The following is a 19,783-nucleotide window of genomic DNA, read 5'->3' as shown; positions in this document are numbered from 1 at the left end:
CATTCAGTGACAACTGCTATCACTATCAATATTGATCAGCTACTATAACTGTTGATCAGCCTGGCTAGAAATAATACTTTTCTGAGCTGTCAAAAAAAGACAAAGAAAGATCTAACAAAGAAAGGGAAACCAATGTATGTTATTTCTGTAAATATTTTCCATGAAGGCAATAATAACCGAAGGTTAGCAATGGTTGATATTTTCCATAATAATGTGCAACTTGTTAATGCTTTTCAGTGAAGAAGAAAACAAAAGTTTTAAAGCATAAAACCTGTTCGTTTGATGTTATTCAAAATCTGACTTGAATAACCTTAGATGCTTTGATTGATAGCACTATGTGGTGTTCCCTCTTCAGTGATATCTCCACGGGAGTCACGGGAAGAGCATACTTGATCTGACCAAAATTTGTCAAGTTTGGTATCTCATCTACATCACTGACTAAAAGCAGATGCCTAGAAAAAACTGTAAGAGTACAATCGGACTTTCCAAGATACACCTTCTTGCTTCTGCATGTGTGCACCTGGGAGACTTTCTGAGACAGATCTTGTATCTTTCCTTTTAAAATACTCTGGTGGACTTCTTTTCATTTATTAATTTATATTTTGCTACAGTCTAATTGCTTTCTTGTTGAAATGAGTTTCACTGTTTAGTTATTCACTAGGTGAAAATGTATCTCTTTTGTTTTTGAACTTATCAGCAAAAGGAGAGTTTTGAGTAATGAAAACAGAGGAAAGAAAAACAAAACAGAAGGTGAATTTTTCTTACCCTTGTGATGCTCTGAACCTCTCCCACTTTCCTCCTCAGCAGTCTGTTTTGTAGACTATAAAAATCTGAGTCTATTTAGTCTCCCTGTATGGAAGATGTTTCATACCTTCAACCATCCTTGTAGTTCTTATCCACACATTGTCTGATAAGATTGTGGGTTTGAACTTGCATGCAGAACTCAGTTTAGACAGCAAGCATATGTAGGGCCTAATGACACTTCCTACTTGTTTGCTTCAACTTTAATAATTTTAAACATTCTGTTCACTTTTTTTTTTTTTTGACTCATGTTTTTTGAACTCATTACTTCAAAACTCCAGCTGCTCCATGACAGTTCTCGAGTCCTAACAGGTACCTAAGAGCCCATTGCTCTGTGTGCAAAATTGGGCTTTCCTTGGGCATGGGGTTACCATGCCTGTGTCGATATGGAATTTGTCAGCATCACCAAGTCTTTCTGCAGCTTGTCATATAGCCTTTCTGTAAAAAAAAAGCAAGTGAAATGGCAGCTGAAATTCAGTATCTGTTGCATCCATCAAACAACTAAACAGTCAAAGAGTCTGGAAAAAGCTTTAACAAACATAGTAAACAGTCTAACCTTTTCCTTGCACTTTCTTTGATTACTAATTACGTATACAGTGTTTTGCCTTAGAAACATAGAAATATCAAAGTAATTAACATAGTATAATTAAGATCCGATTCAAGAGCAATAGTGAAATGCCTTTAGCAAATAAGGACAGAAGAAGAAAGTAAGGACAAAAGGAAGAAGGGAAGGAAGGAAGGAAGGAAGGTGGATAATCAAATAGTATAAGGAAATTCAACTAGTGTTATGGTTGATCTGATGTGACATAACTAGTGAAGACATGCCAGATTATATCAACTGAAAATCCACAAAGCGTGACACGAAGACAGTTAGTTTGAAGAAGGCCATGCTGAGATAAATCAAAGAAATTTAGTAATAAACCTGTTTTGTTGGTGTCATTTTCTTTTAGAAATGGCACCAAGAGGAGAGATGGGAAGTGCATATGGGGGTGTTTCATATTCTCCAAATGCTGTGATTATAATGTGGTTATACTTTTGTATGTGACATTTGATGTTCCCTTTCCTGGTTCTAGTTGTTTTAATAGCCTACAGAATTAACACTTCATAAATGCAAACATGGAAAAATATCTGTTATGTCAAATGGCAAGAATCACAAACATTATTTACTTAAATTTTTAATAATTTAATTTATAATGAATGTGGTCATTCATCACCAGATTGTGATTATAAACTATACAATGCAGTGAACATTAAATTTATTTTCAAAATATGCTAATATTTGGGATTTTTCTGTGACATTCTAAGAACATTTTTTCTATGGACGAGATGACTCCAGCTGACAATGATACCATGAATTATACAGTTTTGTCAAGTATAGGTTACAATGACACAAAGATATTATAGTTACCATGCTATAGTTGAAGCATGAAACAGGATTTGTTTGTCCAGCAAGCCACTGTGGAAAACTCAGTTTTACAGTTTCTGCCACAAGAGCCATATCTTCAGTGTTTTTCATATGTATATGATCATGTTCCTCCCTGAATAAAGTTATAGATAGCAAGATAAACTGGGAGTCAGGTCTGGTAAGGCGTGTTAAAGGTGAGTGCTTTCAGAATTGCAAGAGTAAGTCATGCAGCTGTAGTCCAATAACTAGTACAATGTGGATTGAATCAATAATTTATAGTTGGTTGTATAAAAAGTGTGGAGAGGCAAGTTTTTTTACTCTTAGGGACAAGGATAATTTTGAACTAGTTAAAGCTTTTTTTATCATAACTGCTAATTGACTAGTCACCTCAACTAAAATAAACATGTTGGTTTTGGATCACTGCTGTTTTCTCTGTCTTTTTGTGTTTTATAACAGAAATGTGCCTGTCAGATGAGATGTAAGACAGCATGACATAGTGCAGTCTGATGAAACATGAGTGAAAGCTAACATTTTACAGTCTTATCCTGCTCTTATTGATGGCCATGTGCAGTCTCCCAAAGGCATGTCCACTTCTATTGAACCATGCCAATCATTTCCCTCTCAGATTTTGTCTCCTTCTGAAAGCGAGCCAGACATGTAATGAATCTGAGCCTGCATGTACAAAGTTGATCCTCCTCTCACTGAAATCTATAGAATTCTTGTCATTGACTTCAACAGGAGTATGGTAACACTCCAGGACACTTCAATGGTCAGATAGATTTTGTTATTATTCAGAAAAGCTAGGGTATCAGGATCAGCCACTTCCATGAGCCGCTACCCCCATACCTCAGCTATTTTAATTAAAGTTAGACCCCTTGATTATCATAAATATCAAAGCTTTTACTTTTGGTCTAGGGAAAAAACAGACAATGTTCTATTTGTACCTTGCCCAGAAAATTATTTTGCATTAGAATACTCATGGAAGAAGAGCCATAAGGATATATCCTGGGAGTAGTAAATTAAAAATGTCTTAGAGAAGCCTGTCTCTGTGTCTTTTTGTGGAAGCAGTGACTGTGAACATCAGAACAGCTCGCAGGTCTGAGGGCGACTCTACATCACAGATCTGGCACTGACATAGTAGATCAGCCTACATTTCACCCACCCTGGCACAACCAGCTTTAGCACTGCCAACAGGAATAGCATCCACTCGCTGTGCTTCTTCTGGCTCTCTGTTTCCTGTCAGTCACACGGGCTCCTGAGGATGAGTCAGTGATGCAGATGGCTGTTTTGTTTTGTACAGTATATTTCATGTAAAATGAACATAACTGGATACTGCTTGCAATAATCCCTCAAAAGGTAGATCTATTCTATCTATTTCACATATGCCTTAATCAAGGATCAAAAAATCTCATTGGGCAATCCAGTTCAGAACTAGACCATGAGATAGTGCTTGTGTGTTGTGATGTACAGACAGTATGTGAGGACAGAGGCTGGATGAAAAGGTCTGAAGGAGCCTGAAGTTTCTGCAATTTCATGTGCTTTGCCTCACATAAGTAATTGAATATTTGGGTATTTTTTCAATTTGGTAAGTTTAAAACAACATCCACCATAATTCTATAAGAAACAGTTGTGTAGTTTAGGCAAAGCCAGCTCTGACAAGTACAGTATCTCATGTAGTGTTGCATTGTTAGGACAAAGCATTTCTCTAAGTATGTAATATTATAAATATCCACTTGCATGTTTTAGAGTTCCAGTTTGCACTGTCATCTAAGTTTCTTAATTTATTTGAATTCAATTCATTGTTCAAACTTCTGTTTCTGTAACCTATCTGAATTGCGTGCATGGGCTAAATGAGTTTAATTAGTAAATAGTTATACTATATAGAGTGTTTATAAAGTATTATTCTAATCAGCTGTACCTTAAAGGAAATGTTAATTGCATTTTTGTCACAGTTCACAACATTTCTTGCCATTATTTACAAATCTAAATAATTGGTTGAGATACATACAATGGAAAGCATAACACTGAAACATTGTATTTAGAGAAATAAAACTTGATCCTATGTAGATACAGAGAAATATCTCATTCTTTACCCATTTACTCCAGTATGAACAGTGGGCACCAAATCAGACTGGCAGCATTTTGGCACATGCTTGGAATGGTGTAGACAAGGCCAAAGGATTCGCAGCAATACTAAATCACACCCATGGTTACTCACGCAACTGTGTTTGTTACTGGTGCTGCAAGATGGTGGTTAGCTACTCTTTTCTAAATTTTGCCGTGCATAAGTGTCAGCTACTGACATAATGACTTAGGCATGGGAACTACATAACCCTCCACTCCATCCTATTGCTCCATTAAAATCAGTAATTACTTTAATGTTGTGCAAACTTGTCAATGAGATACAAAATACAGGGAACTAAATTTCCTGTGGTTAAGATTATTAGAACATGCAATTTCAGTTCCAGTCATGAATGTCTCTTTGAATTTGTAATCTCCAGGGAATATGCATCTGTTGCGTCATTCCCACCCTAGTAATGTTAATGAATATTGTAGATTGCATATGTTTTTTTCTGTATAAATTTATTAATATCAAACGTGCAATGAAAGCCATATTTTACACATGCATTTGTTGTTATGCTACCTATATTTTGATTATTTTTAACTTTGACATGTAATATTGTTTCCTAAGTTATATTGTTAATTTTTCATAGGAAAATTCTTCTTATATGTGCATTGCATGGGGCAGCAGTGCCCATGTTTTGACTTATATAAAATATGAATTTAAATAAGAAACACAATTATGTGTATGGAAATAATATACCTGTCAGGAGGAATGTTTCATAATTTCTTGCTGTAGACCCATCAAATAGCATCTTCTTTTTATGTGAAACCTAGATTCTTCCTGCAAAATGCATTTGTATTAGTAAAGGTGATTGTTTCAACACTAAAATCTAATGCAATATAATCTGATCTTTCTAAATTCAATTCTAAAAGTAAGTCTTCCATCTTTGAAAATGAAACTTCTGTAATGGCTATTGAAGAACTTATTGTCAGTCATTTTCTTTCCTGGAATGATGACTTAGCAATCTAATTTGGGAGATAGTATTTGTACTCCATTGATGTTAGTTGACTCTGCACTGGTAATTAAAGCACACTGAACTAAAAGTTTCTGTTTTAAGTGCAAAGAAATAATGAATTAAAGTAGCAGAGATGAACAAATTTGAAACTTTTTTACTGGACTGATTCTGTGGTCAGATACAGGCAAAAAAATACTAGAAAGCCTGTTGGATAACCAAAGTCATACACAAAGCAATAACTGTCAGAGAAGAAAAGGCAGTTAACATAGACGACACTCATGGAGCAGTTACAATGAGTCAAATGGATTTTTCCCAGCTTTCAGAACTGGGCTTTTTGACAATATGCTCTTTTAGTAATAGTATAAAACCAAACTACTTGAACTGCATTACACCGCTCAGCCTCATGATATAGATGTCCAGTGACAAAGATGATAATAAAAAAAACCCCTGCTTTAAGATCCTGATATGTGACCAAGGCTGTCAGTGGAGTGGTCTGGGAGAATGGCATCAATAAAAAATGAAAGTCAAAGTGACAATACCGAAGTGAACAGATTTGGTGCAGACAGTTATACTGTATATTGCAGGAGTCTGTCAGAGAAGTCCACTTCACAGAGTAGCTTGCGTACAATTGAGTTGTTCCTATTCCACTGAAGCTCAGAAGAGAATCTGGATTATTGTCTCAGTATTTCACAAACAATGAAATCAGCAATTTCCTTTTATTTACCTGAGCTATACCATACTCTCTCATTCTACCAGCTGTTGCTAAGCAACTGTAACAATAATAGTCATGTTTATCTAAAGCCTCAGTTTATTTTACTTCATTTTATAAAGGTAAACAAATAAAATCCACCCTATCCCTGTGATCACCATCTGCAGAATGAGTTTGCATCTATGAAGAATAGTCTAGGTTTAAAGGACACTAACTCTGTCTTTAGCTCAATATTTTACAATATAGAATCCTACCCCCTGTAAAATAACTTTTTTCGTCACCACTTTCTATGTATTTCAAATCTGGTATACAACTTGCACTGTTTTTCTCTTGCTTTGGTGCATTTTCTTTTCTTCATTTTTATGACTCTTAAAAATAATTGGAGTAAATACAAAGGAAGAACGAAAATTTGGAGAACATTTTACCAGGCTAATATAATTATAATTGAAGGAAAGGGGATAAAACAACTTCACATAATTTACTTGCTTTTAACTAAGGACTTACTGCTTTTTCAGAAGGAAGTACTGTCAAGCTGTAGCCTTGTGAGAGCAATTATGTTTTTGGTTTTGTTTTTTGTCCTTACTAGCAAGTGACACTGAATTGATGGTGTTGCAGACTGGATTTTTTTAAAAAAGCATTTAAAGCTCTTTAAAAAAATGTTCTGCTGACAAGAAATATTTTGCTGCATTTAATTTCCCTATTAACTTGTGTGAATACTGATTTATTGGTGGTTTTGGACATTCCAGTATTGAAAAGGGAACGTGAAATATCTTTTTCTCAATTTGTAATGGCAGTGTAATTGAACTGATGTATAATATGCATTTCAGCATTGAGAACTTCATTAAAATAAAGAAAAAAAATTCTCATGCTAGCAATTAAGATGTTTTGCTCTGGTACACAGCAAAGCTACCATTATAGCAGGATTTGATTCAGAACTTCTTGCCGAATAGTAATATTAATCCTTAACCTTCAGGACAATTTCATTTCAGTTGGGTGCTGAATAAAGGCTTAAATATGCATACAAAATTGCACACAAAGCTATTGCCTGACTCTCAGAGTACTAATCTGAGACTTTAAAAACACTAGCTTTCCTGTTTCATCAACACAATCAGTGAATATATATCCTGCAGCTAGAAGTAAGGTCTCAATTTAAAACATTTTATAGACTGATGAAGTTGCAGTCACTTTGTGAATGCCTACATCAGAATTTAAGGTTATTACATGCATTCTAGTATTTGCCAACTGCTCATCTCATGAGAAGTGGATCTAGGGAAAGTCCTAGTCTTGTCACAGAGAAAAATTGCAGGTTTTGAATGAATTGGTATCTAAAGGAAATAAATCTAAATTCTGAAATTTAGCTGCCATTTTTTCTTTAGTTTTAGCTTCAGCTGCCAAGCTACAGAATATTTAATGATTCAGAGGCAATTAGCTGTGATAGGAAGGGTTGAATCCAGCAGCCAGCAGAGGCGAAGCTGCCCCATCTCTCTGCCCCAGATGCAGGAAGGGGCAAGGCTGAGCAGCTTTTCTCAGTAGGCGAACACAGAGCAAATGTATACACCACATACATCGGTATACCTATGTCCAGCCACATAGATTAACAGAGGTAGACACACTCAGCACTTGTATGAACTCAGGCAGCACCAGCAGCCTCATCCTGTTTCCTCTCTCTGGCTGAGAAGGTTGGAGGTCCACCCACATACACGCACACACACACACACACACACACACAGAGCTGACCACAACTTCCCTTGTTCCCAGTAGCCACCCCCTGTGATCTTTTCCTTGGAGAAACCTTCCTGGTTTCCCCTCAATGTCGCCTGCTCTCTAGCTTATCTGGACAGACCACAGCCAGCACTCACACTCTCCCTCATACACCTGTGCTGGCTCCTGGTGCTGCACACAGCCAGATAAGGTCTGGCCCTGGTCCCACCTGGGGCTGTCACTTGGTGCCACTCAAGGGAGTCTCTGCAGTCACTGGCACCCAGGCACACATGCCCTCTAGCCTATGGTCTAGCCCAACTGCTGGCACCCCAACCCACACTCACCCCAAGCTGGTACCACCCACCCATGGGCCTCTACAACCTACATGGGGCCACTGTCTACACACAACCAGCTCTGTTTGTCCCCTCAGACCTCTCTTTTCTCACAGTTGTTCCCTCCCAAATCATCTAAATCCATCCCCTTCCCCACCTCTGTTTTTTTCCCTAAGCATCCCATAATAAATCTTGTGCAATCCTAAAATGCTCTTGCCTGGCACCACATGACATGTCCCATGCTCAGTCTGGAAGGTCATCTGGAGCTGCTCCTCTTAGCCCATCATGGTATGCATTACACCAGGACGCTGGGATGGAGCCTCTCCTGGGACAGTCCCGAGAGGCCCTGGACAAGGGTGTCCCTTCCTTTAAGTCTTTACTTTGGGTTCCCACCTGCCCTGGGGCCCCTTGTGCTCTTCTGGGAACGTGGAGATGGTCCTGCCATGGGCTGATGGCTCCTGGGATGGGCCTGGGTAGAACTGGGGCAGGGTGATGCTTGGGATTTGCCATCTGACATTGTCTCTTTGTGCTCCATTGTGAGTGCACAGATGAGGTTTTTATCATGTAACCTAACAGATCATTACTAATTATTTCAAATCAAATAAGTTTTAAACAATTTCTCACTAATTCTCTTGAAATTAACTATTTTTGCTCACATCTTGCAGAAAGATTACATCATGAGTAAATTTACACTGTTCTCATTTCACATTGAGCTGGGACTGTCTTGAACATGCCTAAATATCTGTAGTTTGAAGCTATGTGGCACTGGTTCTCCCTGATGTTGGAAGGTGATGGTGGACTTAGCAAGCAGATGCTGGCACAGTGCAGGTGACTTCTTTGTGAGATGTTTGTATTATCACTGCTGCCTGGGCCATACTTCAGCTTTGCCAGCAGAGATGGTAGCTTGCAGTTGTGAAAAATCTTCAGTGACAGCTAAATGAAAAAGAACTTGGTACTTTCTGATTTGATTAAAGTGACTTTTAAAGGTGTTGTGAGGTTTACTTAATAATTTAATTTTGGAGGACTCTTGAAGTAACCAAATGCCGTTCTAAACAGTCCTCAGAAAATAGTGCTTTTGCTTCTCTGGCCATTTGATATTTCTATTATTGACTGAAGTTAATTTAGGAAATAACAATTTTATCAGGTAGTAACATTTTCAGAAGATGGCTACAGGATATACTCATGAGGAAGAAACAAGAGGCCTGATGCAGAGCACGGCCAGTCAGCAGCAGGAGCTGGCATGTGCCAATAATTGATTGACAAATGGTTAAATATGATATATTGAAGAATAATCAAGTCTTTATTTTTAAATTACGTGCTTTTCAAACCTATTGGTGTTCTCTGAGTGGATCAGCCTGAATGTGAATAAAGGTGATCAGAATTCAAACGACTTTGAAAAAGGTTTCCCGGTAAAGACTGTAAAGGAAACAAATCATGCAGGGCATAAGAAAGTCTGCTAAAAGTTTGGCTAACAGTTATGGCTCAGGGACAGGAGAAAATTGCTAGTTTTTGTGATGGAGGGAGTCATTGTGGCATCCCAGAGAGTTGTCTGCTGGCATCTGTGTTGTTCAGTACACTGATGAATGATCTGCAAAAGGGAATAGCGGTGAAGTGACTGTGATGATAGGAAGTTGTGAGTTAATATAGATGAGGACCAGTTGTGGAGAACTACAAGGCCTTATGTGACCAAATAAGGGGATGTTGAAATAGTTGATGAAATTAGAGAAGATGAATGTGATCTGATGCACATAGTTATGAACTGTAGGATATCTACAGGGGGGAAAAGAAAGTTAAATCCTAATTTTCTCTAGCCTCACTATTATTCTGGAGGAAAGGAACCTTGATTATGATACATGGTCCTATAACAATGTCAAGACAATGGTTACCTTAGCAAAAAACCAGATCAAATTAGTAGGAGAACAGAAAAGGGCTTAAAAGTATCACTGCTTAAATGATATATATACTTTTTCAATATTGCAAGAAGTTCTGGTATCCCTGTCTCACAAAGGGCAAAGCTGGAAAAGGTTCAGAGAAAGGTGATAAAATGGCTTTAGTACAAAGAACAGCTATATCAAGTAGAACGTTTGAACTTGGAAAAAAAACAAGGCTGGAACATGATAAAGGTCAATAAGATGGAAAATGGCATAAAAAGCATGAATAAGAATCATATGCAAAAACTTAGTGGGAAATCAAATGAACCTAACAGATGGTATCTGCTGAACAAACACAAAGAAGCGTTTTTCATGTTTTAAGATTCCTTCTACAATACGCTGAAGATCCTAAAAGTTAATACAGACTCAGAGGATGACTGGTTGAGTTCATGGAAAAGAAATCTCTCAATGGCTATTAAACAGAAAGATGAAAGGAGTGTCTTCCTTTTAAGAAGTCCCTGAGATGCAGATCTTGAAGTGGAGGGGAGTTTTCTAGCAAAGTCCTTCCTAGGTACCTCCTTTGGTTTGCTGAGCTGAATGAGCCTTTGATCTGGCCAAACACAGCTGTTCTCATTTACTTATCAAACTTACCAATAAAACTGTAATTGATAGTAGAATCTACTTTAAACAATGAGGAAGATGCAATCTTGTAGACATCTCTTCTCAGCCTCACTACTAGCTACTGTGTTTTTCTGCAGCTGCAGAATGGAAAATACTACTCAGAGTCACAAGAAGAATGTGCCTTCATTTTTGTTATCATTATTGTTCAAAATATCTTTAGTATCACAGGTTTTACTATAGTTAATTTTGGTGCATTTTGTAGGTTGCGTTTTTAAAGTACATTTATCTTGCAAAAATTGTTTTCTTTGTAAATATATATATGTATGCATATACATATATCTGCATATATGTATAAATACCTTATGAAATACAAGAATATAAGTGGTTGTCTTTTTGCTTGTTTTTTGTAGAAACATTTGAAACTTGAAAAAGAATTGTACTTAGCCAGTTCTTATTATTAGATACTGGTAAACAAGGGGGGGATAAAACAACCATGATAAATATAAAGGCCCAGGAACATAAAAGTCCAATTTTCAGAAAATATTTTGTAAGTTTGTATTTTGTGAGTTTTATTCAAAATCTTATAGCAAAGCAGGACTTAAACTCTTAGTGATTCTACCACCCATTTGACCTCAGTGTCTAAAGCAAATTGCAGTGGTTTAAGTTTTCTTGATGAGCTCACACAGTTCACAACTGAGAAATGTCGCGCCTGAGCAGGTGCAAATAGGACTGGTACAGGATATGCAAAGAACCTAATATAAGGGAAAATCAGTGTAAATGATTTTCAACTCTAAGTCGAGAGTGTAATTTTTGTTAAATTGCACTGTTTATATCATAAAATTAAAATAAGTCTCCTGAAATATCTTTTTACAGACAGCATATGACAGAAAATGAATGCTAACAGGATAGTTTATGTACATATAAACAACTACATGGTGTCATGTGAATAAAATTTTGGCAGTCTAATACACCTTTAAAATTGAAATAATTCAGTGTACTGATATTGTACTCTATCAATGACTTCACATTTAGTGAAAAATGGAAACAATTGTTTTTTTATTTGACAGAGTGAATTGTACGGGCAGATCTTTTAGGGTGTATTCAGTTGTATTCAGCCTACATTCTTTTCTGTGCTTCCATTCAGCCCAGCAGAACTACTTAAACTCTGCTGATATTAATATTTTTTTTAACATTTTCTTGTTGGTATGTTCAGTTTCTTTTATTGTTCTTATTCTGTTTCTGAATTTCCTGAACTTTATTGACCATTTCTGCTCTTAAGGCACCCATAAGAAACAAATTATTCTTAGTTAATCTCATCAGTGTCCTCTTACTGGTCTGTGATGTGTCTGCAGTCAGAAACTGCTTTTTTTGGGGAATATTGCTTTGCCAGCTCCTATCTAATTTGCTGCCATCTGTCACCCATAAGTCTCTTCATTCCTGCTCTCCAAGTATATCCTCCTACTGAATCTCACTTAAGAGATTTGACGCTGAATTTACTCCTTTGCAGTGGTATAACATTTGACAATTCTGGAGGTTTTAAGACTTACATGTATTGACAGCACAGGTACTATACAGATAGCAGCTAATCCTTATTTCCCAATACTGCCCTCTAAACATGCTTCATGTCTTAACTGGGCAGTGACAGACCTAGAAGGCTGACAGTTTTCTGGACTGGCACAGCTCTTAAAGTCTCTTTGGGTATTGCTTAACTCAGAATAGAAATCCTCTTCACAACTGTCAGTGTCCGCCCATGAGATTGCCAGGAATTAACTGTGTATTCAGTTTCTTCTAGGATTTTTTTTGAAGTTTTTACTGAACACTAGGTAAATAACTACATATTTATATATACACATATAAAATTTAGAGGAAACCTAAATAGCATTTCACAGTAATTATTTTCCTTTATGGTTCTCCTTTGCCTCATGTTTCTTGGGTGCAAAGTGAATAGGCATGTTTATAAATAGTTTCAGAACTGAAGGAATATACATACACAGGAGAACAAAAGCGAAATGGAGAAAGAAGGGGTTATGTGTAGTAAGAAATACTTAAGTTAAATAGGGGTACAATGTTGGCTGCTTTATATATCATTAGGGTTTGTTTATTTTTCAAAAGAATGATGCACAATAACTTGAATTTAACAGTAAGAAGTACCAAAGAACTTTGGAATAAAGCTGGGAGTAATCACTGACAGTAGAAAAACTTCTGCAAGTGGGTAGCAATTGCTTCTGTAAGGAAGCTGCCGAGTTGTTGCCATATTGGGGGTGGGAGGGCTCACTACCCCAGCAATATTTAGTTTTACTTTAAGCCAGATATAGGGTTCCCTAAGAGATTGGGGAGGTAATTTGTTTGTCTCCCTGGAAGTCAGAAATGTAGTTAACATATTGCATGTACATATATAAATACATGTGGTGTATTATGCTCTTTATAACCAGTGTTACAAATTTCTGCTCCTATAACATAGTCCTGGAAACTTGCAACCCTTTCACACCACAGTGGTAGGAAAGCTGCTGTGCAGCACGGCTTGCAGGGGTTAGGTATTTGATTTACAAAAAACAGTTTCTGAATGTTGGAGACATGAATTAGCTTGCTAGAGTGTTAGGGTGGTGGGCTGTCACTATAATTTTCCTTTTCTGTTTTCAAAACTTTATTTCTGTTGAAATTAAATTATTTTAAATTGCTTGTGACACTTAGATGACATTTCCCCTGTGGCTGTAGGAAGAGGAATACAATAGAAAGCATCTGCAAGAATGCTGACAAGTTACAGTGAACATAGCTGAAACTTTCTTGCTAAATTCATGGTATCATTTCTTCTTCAGGAATGTTTAATAATACAAATGTTTTATTAAAGTAATGTGAATCAATTGGTAGATATACTAGGGAAGATTTCTACTTTAAAGGCTTCCTGAATCCTTGTAGCCTTTTAATCTGTTCATTAGAGCTTTTGTCATATTTGAAATTTATTAGAAAATCATTACTTATTAGTTCTTTAGTTTTAGCAGCAAATCCTTTTAGTTAAATCCATTTTATTAAGATTTAGAAACTTCCCACATGCATTTGACAGCACTGCTCTGAAGGATTCAATCTCAGATACCTACTGCTGGGAAGTTAAAAATAAAATTGCAACCTGAAATATTTTTTCAGTTTAGCTATAACAATAAAATGCTGGGATTATACTTGTTCTGAAGTGCTTAAAAGGTGCGTAATAATCCAAACATTACAGTGCACAGAATGTCCTTAAATTTTTCTCTATTCAAATATCTCATTAACGCTTCTCTCCAGCTCTGAGTCAGTACAATTATTGTACGTGGGATTAACAAAATAAAGTAGGAAATTAGCAAGAGTGCGCACTATAAGTCAAGGTTTCTTGTTGAGGACTTCCCATTAATGAGCTACCATACCCTCACAAGGTCTGTAGGATGTACAAACCAGACACAAATGCCTGCTGAGTAAACTATTAATGTTATTTTTTAAGAATCCTAAAAAACATAATCGTTTTGGTGATCACAGTATATATGGCACTAAAAATGTTATACCACAGAAACTTTACTGTGTTTTCAAAGTATAAAAATCTTAATGTTTGTTGCAACAGGATGCACAATTAATATGCATCTCTTTTTTGCTCTCTACTTTGAAAGTATGTTTCAGAACAGCAGAAACTCTAATACTTTAGTATTAATATAAAAACTTTATAAATGGCGTTCACCAGAAATCTCTGAACACTCTTTGACATTAAAACTGTCAGTCTGTTGAATTTATGGCATCAAGGCTAATTTCGCATTTGGATGATAAGTCGTACATTGTTAATACTACATAACCTCAAATAATGATTCATTGCATAAAAATGTGGTAGGTGTCTCAGAAAATCCAGTGATGGAGGTTTTGAATCCAGAGGGAAGAATAGTATAAATGCAATTTTATGTGGTGTTTTTAATCTAGAAAAAATATTATGAAATTAAGTTTATATATAGTTTCTCATGTAAGAATATATACTGGGGCAGGGGAAGATCACCAAAATACATGTTTTCTTTTCTTCTTTTCCAGGTCAGAACTGTGGAGGCTTGGTACAGGGACCAAATGGTACTATAGAAAGTCCTGGATTTCCTCATGGTTATCCAAATTATGCCAACTGCACATGGATCATTATCACAGGAGAACGTAACAGGATACAGTTGTCATTTCATACTTTTGCCCTTGAGGAGGATTTTGATATTTTGTCAATTTACGATGGACAGCCACAGCAAGGCAATTTAAAAGTGAGGTAAGGTAACTTTTTGATGTCTTTTTTTTTTTTTTTTTTTTCCTTTCTTTTCTTTCTGTCTCTCTTTCTTTACCTCTCTTTTTCTCTCTGGAATAGTTATTCTGATAATATGTTACAACTATATTTTCTTTCCTTAGTTCTTCCCCAGCCAAGGGGATAGCAGTGTCCCAAGATCTCACAGCAAAATACATTTATCCAAGTTACAGATCTTTATGGCCCTAGGTTGTCTACCAGTAGCATTAGTTGTACTTAAAATCTGCACAGTTCAAGGTCAGCTTTGGTAAAAGCTCTGAGCACAGGAGTATCCATGTTACAGTAGTTTATTTTTATATAACTGTCCCCCAGTTGTCCAGATTTGGCCCAGAGAGTCTTTCCTGAAGGCACCTGTCCCCAGTGTTTGAAAGAACTCTTACTGAGATCGCACGTTACTTTTATACCACGCCCACAATATTTGAGTCAGAGGATGGGTATGCGGCTTGTGTGAACAGTGCCCAAGGGTCTCCCATCAAATGTAGCACAGAAGAAGTGGATCATAAAGTAGTTTGTGAAAGGCACAGTCTCACTGATGGGTGTTGGGCAACCTCTGGAAATGTTTGCCAGATTAAATCCTTCAGGTTCCTTGAAGATGATTTGAGCTTTGCTAAAAGTGAAATTCTTCTCCATCTCTCAGTAAAGACAATTATTAAGCAGTTAGGGACCATTAAAGATCAGAAACTAGGTGTCTTATACGTCCAAATCCCACTGAGGTTGCAAAGAGTCTCTATGGAAGCTTTTTGACCTTGAAGCTTTTCACAACCTCAGATTTTGGTGCAGTCATCTAATTGAGTTCCTCAGTCATTTGCTGGGTCTGGATTCCAGAGCTGGAAAGCAAACATTGCTATCAGTGCTGCTCTGTCATTTTCTGTTCAAGCATGAGTATTTTAGAGCACTGTAAAATGTTGCTGTCAGTTCTGTTGTCTGATTACTCTTTTACGTGCTGCTGATTTATATTATACTACTAAAACAAATGTGGGAACATCACCAATTTGTTCCGCATTTTAGTGAGTATCATCACGTATTTTTGACAAGAACAATGTTCTGATTGATTGTTTACTCAGTTTAAAAAGTTTTTAAAACTATGGAAGACAGTACTGAGCTACTGATGCTTGAGTTGCACAATATGTGTGCTTCATTTACTATACTTAATGGTATCACCTTTATACAAGAATTAATATTTCATTTCCAGTCAAATGTTTTTATTATCAATAGCTAATATGCCTGCTTGTTTTGCACTAATCTGTAAGTAGAAAATTGTTTCAAGGAAGAGCACTAACTCTTTTGTTCTGTGGATATGAGTGTAGAACACAGAAATTCCTAAGTATGATCTTGATCTCATGGAAGTCATTGTAATTGCCACTGTTTTCAGTAAAACAAGGATTTAATTTCCAACTTCCAACAATGAGGCAAATGTTTTCTTTATCCTTGCTTGTATTTGCCAGTTAGTTACCTTCATAAATGGTGTTACAAGTTAAAAAACTTTTGTTGACTTTGCAGCATGCAGAGGTTAAAAAAGCAGAATTTGAATCATGAGTATCTATTGACATGTGTCATATCCTGTGACATACCCACTGTTGCACAAAGCACATTCACAGGTGTACCCCTCTACAATTGCATATTTCAAGTAAATTCATTCAGCAGAAATTGGAAAACTATAGTCGTTCATGGGGGTTTTTTGTTTGTTTGCTTTTTGTTTGTTTTGTTTTTTCATAGATATAAATACTCTACTAGATTTTGAGTAATCATATTTTTTTAACCATCATGCAAAACCTGGAAGTTTTCCTTAAAAATAGCTGTTTAACTGTATAGCACTCAGAAGCTATCATAAAGTAATATTCATCCCATATTTTGTATAATATTTTTCAGCTGCTAAAGAAAAATTAGATAAAAATTAGTAGTATGTTCAACTAGTTTACTGTGCTGCCTGAAGGACCTTTTGTATGCTAAATGTACACCAGGACACTTTCACTATATATTGATTGTAAAACCCAAGAATATAGAAACATATATAAAAAATATTGGAATGAAAAGGGAAAAGAATAGATTATTTTAACCTGTTTCTGTGGAGGAAGAGGAAAACATGGTTGTAAGATGTACATGAACTTCTTTGGTTAGTGCATTATTAAAGCATATACTGATTTAAAGAACAAATTACACATGGTAGCCATCATAGGTTATTGTAAGCTATGTTATGAGAAGGCTGAGAAGTCAGATAGTAGCAGGAAGAACAATGTAAACAAAATATAAGGTGCTAAAAAAGTGATATTTAACATCTTATTTTTCTAGATAAAATCAAACTAACATTCTGTCATTCTGTATAAGTATTTTGTCTGCTATCAAGAGTTGTTCTCAAAACTATTGTTACAGCTATTGTTTTTTTTTTTTAATTAGTGTAAAATTCATAGAACACAAAACATGATTTTATATGTATGTGTGTATATATATATATAAATATAAATATAAAAAAGAGGAAAAGTGAAATTTTTTGTCAAATGCCACCTGTTATGATAATGCTTTGTAGGGTACTGTAGTCTTAACTGTATAAACAAACACAAAGTTAGGTATTTAATTTCATTGTATATTATGAACAAAACAGATATCTCAGTTCAAAAATTGGTAAAAATCTATGTGTGTGTGTGAGCTGGTTATTTTGTGAAGAAAACAGTATATGCATGAGTATAGTATACATCTTTTCCAGGTGAAGCTTAACTAGAACACTGCACGAAGTAACAGAAACTCAGTTAGTGTTCAAATTTGTAGAACAAGATTATTGAAAAATTTCATCAGGATATTCTAGTATTTTGTACATCTGTAAGAAAATGAAAACTATTATTGTGTGACTAGGCAAATTGATTAATGAGTTCCTGCCAGTAGAGATGGCTATCAATGACTGTCATTTCCCTTTTTATGTTTAATCAGATTTTTCATGGCTTTTTCACCTATTAAAGTATTAGAAAGAAGGAATCATTTATAATAGAGGGCTAAAATATTATTCATTTTATATCACATACCTATTTTAGGAAAGAAAGGAACTATGACCTGATTGGCTAAATACTGACAGATAGTTTCTGGCAACAGCAAAAAGTGCAGGCAATGGAAGAAAGGTAACTTATGTGTATAATACTGGCAGGTTCAAGCTCATATATGGCAATCTGTTTCTCACAGTAAAAAGATAAAAATCCTATTCTCAAAAATTGTAGCTTCCTAATTAAAAATCTTAAGCTTACTTATTTTGTTGGCAAGTCTACAAGCTATAAATATTTACTGAAAAAATTAATAAATAGAAAGTAACATAAGGAGTGTGCTTTCTAACAACAAGCTACTTCACCAAGAACTATAGGCCATATTAATTACATGTTTTAGGCTGATACTAAATTGTGGTAAACTATTAAAATAACATGGAATATTGTTTGATCTCCCACCTAAGAAAATCTATTTCACAGTTAAGGAACTATTATTTCTTAAAGAAAATATATTTGATTCATTTAAAAAGTCAAAGCAATGCATGGATTTATACTGCAAAATTCTGCATCAGTTGCTTAAAGCTTTTGTAATGTGGTTAAGTCAGCATGCTTTTCTTTAAAAAATGAATGTGACACTCACCATAATGACAATGTAGCTGTGCTTAATTTCTTTGTCCTTTGTGAAGGTAGATCTCTCTTTTTTTTCATCTGAAACTAGCTATAGAACATCTTCAGAGAATTTACAGGTGTTGCTTCTTTGCCTATTCTGAACTTTTCAAACTGGACCTGTATAAGTGACAGCAGCGATTTTGTGCATTTGTTTGTAGGGTTTCACCATCAAAAGCATTACTAGTAAGGGACTCAGAAGGGGAAAGTTGAAATGTGGCTCTGTAAAATGTTAATTCCAGAGTTTTAGAAACTTTAGCATGTGTTAGGTTATCTTACTGTTTCAGATTTATGCAATGAAATTTGACTTAAGAGGATAATAAAAAATGGTATATAAACACCTTTCTAATAAAGCAGAGAAGCATTGCTCAGTATTTAGAGATACTTTACAGTAGCCTGCTGAGAAAGATTACTCTTTATTAATAGCTTTTTTAGTGTTTCACATGACATTTAAAATAGATCTTTGATTTCAGTTGAGAGGTGGACATTTGCATCCCTTGTTCTTTGTGACTGCATATGTATATATTACAAATCATTAGTTATTCAGTTTGAAAAAATCATTCTAGTGATCATACTGAGTCAAACGTCTATAAATTTCTTGATTTTATATTAGTTATTTTACAAAACAGAACACCTTGGGTAAATATTACCCAAGTAGTTTAGCCGCAAAATCACAGAAAATTAGAAATTGTCATTGTGGATGTGGATGCACATGTATCTGGGTTTTGAAGAGCTCAGTTTAAATCTTTGCTTTACCTGAAATCTCAGAATAAGTTTTCAATGTTACTTCAGTATTGGCCAAGTATAAGAAAATTATATTCACTGGTATGATGTCTGCTTGACATCTATGATGTTTAATGGGAAGTATCTTCAGTTCTCTCAGACTGATGACTTTGTAATCTGCAGAAGTACAAAAATCTGTAAGAGTTTTTAAACACTGCTAAGTACGCAATTTGGTGTTCCACACCTTTTTTTGAGATAGTTTTATTTTTTCATTTCCCCTTGATCTGTGATGGTTTTTGAAGGTCCTAAACCCCCTGTTATTTGGCATAGTAACAATATATGCACATTTTGACACTTCAATATGATAAATTCCTGTAAGAACTAACATTCATTTTTGTCTCAAAACTCCTTAGGACTAGGATACTAGAATCCATTAAGAATCCAGATAAACACAATTTGGAGAATTACAGCTCTTAAAACTTAGATACACCTTAAAAAGCTTCATGATACAATTGACACTAAAAGTTTCAGAAAACTTTCTGACTGGACAGGTGATAACTTTAAGTCAATTGCTGTTTGTGTAATGATTTTTTACTCTTAAATATGTTAATTTATGA

The 19,783-nt window shown here is 35.5% G+C and overlaps 1 protein-coding gene across 1 annotated transcript in view; it reads left to right on the top strand.

Moving 5' to 3' along the window:
* Positions 1-19,783, top strand: part of CSMD1 (CUB and Sushi multiple domains 1) — a gene marked incomplete at its 5' end in the record, with an annotated part of 1,071,510 nt that overhangs the window by 205,741 nt on the left and 845,986 nt on the right. The window contains one exon of the mRNA XM_080341955.1: positions 14,562-14,778. Within this exon, the coding sequence (XP_080198081.1) occupies positions 14,562-14,778 (217 nt within the window). The remainder of the gene's footprint in view (positions 1-14,561; positions 14,779-19,783) is intronic.

Source organism: Nesoenas mayeri (assembly GCF_963082525.1).
Source record: "Nesoenas mayeri genome assembly, chromosome: 3".
In the NCBI taxonomy this organism is placed as follows: Eukaryota; Metazoa; Chordata; class Aves; order Columbiformes; family Columbidae; genus Nesoenas; species Nesoenas mayeri.
This window is presented reverse-complemented; position numbering and strand designations above follow the sequence as displayed.